The sequence below is a fragment of the Entelurus aequoreus genome, linkage group LG27 (genome assembly GCF_033978785.1).
Source record: "Entelurus aequoreus isolate RoL-2023_Sb linkage group LG27, RoL_Eaeq_v1.1, whole genome shotgun sequence".
In the NCBI taxonomy this organism is placed as follows: domain Eukaryota; kingdom Metazoa; phylum Chordata; class Actinopteri; order Syngnathiformes; family Syngnathidae; genus Entelurus; species Entelurus aequoreus.
Window position 1 is genome coordinate 34,139,153 of NC_084757.1, and position 5,359 is coordinate 34,144,511.

Below are 5,359 nucleotides of genomic sequence, written 5' to 3' on the forward strand. Positions count from 1 at the left end.
CATGTTTATGTTTTAATTTCTTAAAAATGTTGCATTTAAAATGTCAAACTAAATTCAAACAATTTAAAAAGTACTTCTATTTTTGAATACTGTACATCCATTGCATTTAGTTCTTGTTAAAATGTAACAATTGAATATTTTGTGTTAACTAAAATTTACTTTTGCACCCCCAGTGTGCTCCTGTCATATAGAGGATCTCAGATAACCTACCACAACACCACCAGTGTGCTCCTGTCATATGGAGGATCTTTGATTTAGCTACCACTGTAAGGAAGGGATAGTAGTTCTTTTAGAGTTGGGACACGATGAACAGATTCCGGCCAGAGAATCCTTTAATCATCTTTATTGCTGAAAGGCAGATGTGAATGCGTGTGTGGTTTTGTGTGTGGTCTAAACAAATAGAGAAAAGAGGAAACATTACAATCCTATTATATACTCATTAATATGCATAGAAATGCATAAATAATATAACATAATATAAAGGTGTGCATAACAACAACATATATACTGCATTTAACTGCATGAACTTCAAACAAGTTTCTAAGCTTCAGAGCCATACATGGCGATTATGTGGTCTCTGTCGCCATCTAAAGGCCAAACTCCGCCATCGCAGTTGCAATGACGTTAAATAAACTACACGTGAATGTAAACGCCGTCAACGAGACGAATTATCTCTCAATTGACCCCAAAACAACTGAACTTAGCATACGATGCACCGAACATGTGTAGAAGTAGCAAGGCACGACAAATGCTGTGTGACAAAACTTACATTTAGTCGTCAACGCACACAAGCTGCATGGCTGCCACCATTGATTGAAGCCACACAAGCTGCATGGCTGCCACCATTCATTGAAGCCACACAAGCTGCATGGCTGCCACCATTGATTGAAGCCACACAAGCTGCATGGCTGCCACCATTCATTGAAGCCACACAAGCTGCATGGCTGCCACCATTGATTGAAGCCACACAAGCTGCATGGCTGCCACCATTCATTGAAGCCACACAAGCTGCATGGCTGCCACCATTGATTGAAGCCACACAAGCTGCATGGCTGCCACCATTCATTGAAGCCACACAAGCTGCATGGCTGCCACCATTGATTGAAGCCACACAAGCTGCATGGCTGCCACCATTCATTGAAGCCGGCGATTCTGACAAGGACGTGCTTTAGAGGGGAAATGACGTCACAGATTGACCTATCAACTTAAAGACACAGGAACAATACAGAACTGGTTAAAGGCACACAACACTAGTGTGCTCCTGTCGTGTAGAGGATCTTTGACAACCTACCACAACAACACTAGTGTGCTCCTGTCGTGTAGAGGATCTTTGACAACCTACCACAACAACACTAGTGTGCTCCTGTCGTATAGAGGATCTTTGATAACCTACCACAACAACACTAGTGTGCTCCTGTCATATAGAGGATCTTTGATACCCTACCACAACAACACTAGTGTGCTCCTGTCGTGTAGAGGATCTTTGATAACCTACCACAACAACACTAGTGTGCTCCTGTCGTGTAGAGGATCTTTGATAACCTACCACAACAACACTAGTGTGCTCCTGTCATGTAGAGGATCTTTGATAACCTACCACAACAACACTAGTGTGCTCCTGTCGTGTAGAGGATCTTTGATAACCTACCGCAACAACACTAGTGTGCTCCTGTCATATAGAGGATCTTTGATAACCTACCGCAACAACACTAGTGTGCTCCTGTCATATAGAGGATCTTTGATAACCTACCGCAACAACACTAGTGTGCTCCTGTCGTGTAGAGGATCTTTGATAACCTACCGCAACAACACTAGTGTGCTCCTGTCATGTAGAGGATCTTTGATAACCTACCACAACAACACTAGTGTGCTCCTGTCGTGTAGAGGATCTTTGATAACCTACCACAACAACACTAGTGTGCTCCTGTCGTGTAGAGGATCTTTGATAACCTACCACAACAACACTAGTGTGCTCCTGTCGTATAGAGGATCTTTGATACCCTACCACAACAACACTAGTGTGCTCCTGTCGTAAAGAGGATCTTTGATACCCTACCACAACACCACTAGTGTGCTCCTGTCGTGTAGAGGATCTTTGATAACCTACCACAACAACACTAGTGTGCTCCTGTCGTGTAGAGGATCTTTGATAACCTACCACAACAACACTAGTGTGCTCCTGTCATATAGAGGATCTTTGATAACCTACCGCAACAACACTAGTGTGCTCCTGTCATATAGAGGATCTTTGATAACCTACCACAACAACACTAGTGTGCTCCTGTCGTATAGAGGATCTTTGACAACCTATAACAACAACACTAGTGTGCTCCTGTCATATAGAGGATCTTTGATAACCTACCACAACAACACTAGTGTGCTCCTGTCATATAGAGGATCTTTGATAACCTACCACAACAACACCAGTGTGCTCCTGTCATATAGAGGATCTTTGATAACCTACCACGACACCAGTGTGCTCCTGTCGTGTAGAGAATCTTAAAATAACCTACCACAACAACACCATTGTGCTCCTGTCATATAGAGGATCTTTGACGGGAGTCTTTTAAAGACAAACCGCAACAACACTAAGGTGCTCCTGTCATGTAGAGGATCTTTGATAATTTACCACAACACCGCCAGTGTGCTCCTGTCAGATTGAGGATCTTTGATAATCTACCAGTGTGCTCGTGTCATATAGAGGATCTTTGATAACCTACCACAACAAGGTGCTCCTGTCGTATAGAGAGGATCTTTGGCATGTGTTTTTAACAACCTAATAAAGAACTAGTGTGCTCCTGTCATAGAGGATCTTTGATAACCTGCCACAACAACACTAGTGTGCTCCTGTCGTATAGAGGATTTTTGACGGGTGTCTTTTTAAGACCGACCGCAACAACACTAGTCGTGTACTTTTGTCGGATCGTCAATCGCCACAATTTGTGTTAAAGTTAACAAAACTACAAACGACATTGAATTGAATTAAAATATTCAGGACTTTATTTGATAGAACATTTTCAAAATACATGTTTTTAAATAAAAAGCTGCTGGAAAATAGACCGTGACTCACTAGAATGACTACTTTGTATAGAGAGAGAATCGGAGTTGGTCTCTAACATGGCGCCCTGTGGTCACGTGAGGGCTTTTGACCAATCAGTGATAGTCTTTGTCATAAGACCACAGGGCGCCATGTTGGAGACCAGCTGTGAAACCCGGTTGTCCAAACTCTGTACAGAGGCTCTGTTGAGAGGATCCAAAAGACATGAAAGTAGCTAAAAAATGAAATAAAAGTTATTGTTATTATCCTGTTTTGACATTAAAGTTGTTCATTGAAGCAGGAAATGTGGATTATAACGCGTGGAAAGATGGATTATTCCTGCCTTCAAAGTTCTCTGCTCTTCCAGAACCTTCCGCAGGTGGCGTCCAGAGGCCGGGGGGCGTGCCTTCAGGTGCGCGGTAGCACAGGAACGATGTCCCGCTGAGCAGCATCAGGATGGCGCCGAAGAAGCCCACGCCCACGGCCGCGCCCACCCGCTGGCTGGCGGGGGCGGCGGGCAGCAGGAAGTGCGGAGGGAAGCGGATGGTGGCGCCGTTGAGGACTGAGGTCAGGTTCCAGAGCAGCGGCACCGAGGTGACGGCCGCCGTCAGCACGAAGAGGCTCCCCGCCAGCAGGAAGAGCGGCCGCACGTTCCCGCGCTCCTCCACCGAGAAGTAGACGCGCCTCAGCGCCAGGCCGCCGCCCACGTTGGCCGCCAGGCCGCCCAGCGCCGCCAGCAGCATCAACACCTGCGCCGCCTTCACCTCCGCCGGCACGAAGGCCTCGGACACGCCCATCCTCTGGCAGCGCTCCGCCTGCGGGAGGGCGTGGCTGTGGAAGCACGCCCGCCAGATGCCCACCCAGGCCACGCCCGACGTGACCACCGACACGTCCTCCACCTGCCACAGGCGCCACTCGTCCATGCCCGCCGTCGCCATGGTGACGATCCACGCCAGGCAGCCCGCCAGCAGGCCCAGGAACTGCCGGTGGGCCGTGTGGGCCACGAAGTCCATGGCACACATCAACACAGCGGCGGGAAGGACCTCGGCAAGACCGCGCCCACGTCCAGCCCTGCCCCAAAGATGGCAAACATCAACGAGGAACGCGACTTGATGCTGACTCAGGCTTTCTTACTGCACTCCTCTCATATAGAGGATCTTTGACGGGTGTCTCTTAAAGGCCTACTGAAATGAATTGTATTTATTTAAACGGGGATAGCAGATCCATTCTATATGTCATACTTGATCATTTAGCGATATTGCCATATTTTTGCTGAAAGGATTTAGTAGAGAACATCGACGATAAATTTGCAACTTTTGCTCGCTGATAAAAAAAAGCCTTGCCTGTAGCGGAAGTAGCGTGACGTCACCGGAGGAAAGACTTCTCACATTCCCCATTGTTTACAATGGAGCGAGAGAGATTCGGACCGAGAAAGCGACGATTACCCCATTAATTTGAGCCAGGATGAAAGATTCGTGGATGAGGAACGTGAGAGTGAAGGACTGGAGTGCAGTGCAGGACGTATCTTTTTTCGCTCTGACCGTAACTTAGGTACAAGCTGGCTCATTGGATTCCACACTCTCTCCTTTTTCTATTGTGGATCACGGATTTGTATTTTAAACCACCTGGGATACTATATCCTCTTGAAAATGAGAGTCGAGAACGCGGAATGGACATTCACAGTGACTTTTATCTCCACGACAATACATCGGCGAAACACTTTAGCTACGAGCTAACGTGATAGCATCGTGCTCAAATGCAGATAGAAACAAAAGAAATAAACCCCTGACTGGAAGGATAGACAGAAGATCAACAATACTATTAAGCCATGGACATGTAACTACACGGTTAATAATTTCCAGCCTGGCGAAGCTTAACAATGCTGTTGCTAACGACACCATTGAAGCTAACTTAGCAACCGGACCTCACAGAGCTATGCTAAAAACATTAGCTCTCCACCTACGCCAGCCAGCCCTCATCTGCTCATCAACACCCGTGCTCACCTGCGTTCCAGCGATCGACGGTGCGACGAAGGACTTCACCCGATCACGGATGCGGTTGGCGGTCCGGAGACGGAGGAAGTTAAGGTGAGGTCGGCGGCTAGCAAGTCTGCTATCCATCTCTCAGTCCTCCTGGCTGTGTTGCTGCAGCCAGCCGCTAATACACCGATCCCACCTACAGCTTTCTTCTTTGCAGTCTCCATTGTTCATTAAACAAATTGCAAAAGATTCACCAACAGTCCAGAATACTGTGGGATTTTGAGATGAAAACAGAGTTTTTTGTATAGGATTCAATGTGTCCGTATACTTCCGTACCAACTCT

The 5,359-nt window shown here is 46.8% G+C and overlaps 1 protein-coding gene across 1 annotated transcript; it reads right to left on the minus strand.

Annotated features, from left to right (window-relative positions):
• Nucleotides 1-3,348: 3,348 nt before the first annotated feature.
• On the minus strand, nt 3,349-4,050 carry LOC133644378 (claudin-34-like). The gene has a single exon (XM_062038799.1). The coding sequence runs from the start codon at nt 4,048-4,050 to the stop codon at nt 3,349-3,351; it is 702 nt and encodes a 233-aa protein (XP_061894783.1).
• Nucleotides 4,051-5,359: the final 1,309 nt, after the last annotated feature.

Excerpts from the sequence above, each read along its gene's own strand:
- LOC133644378 (XM_062038799.1), bottom strand. The coding sequence starts at position 4,050 with ATGGACTTCGTGGCCCACACGGCCCACCGGCAGTTCCTGGGCCTGCTG.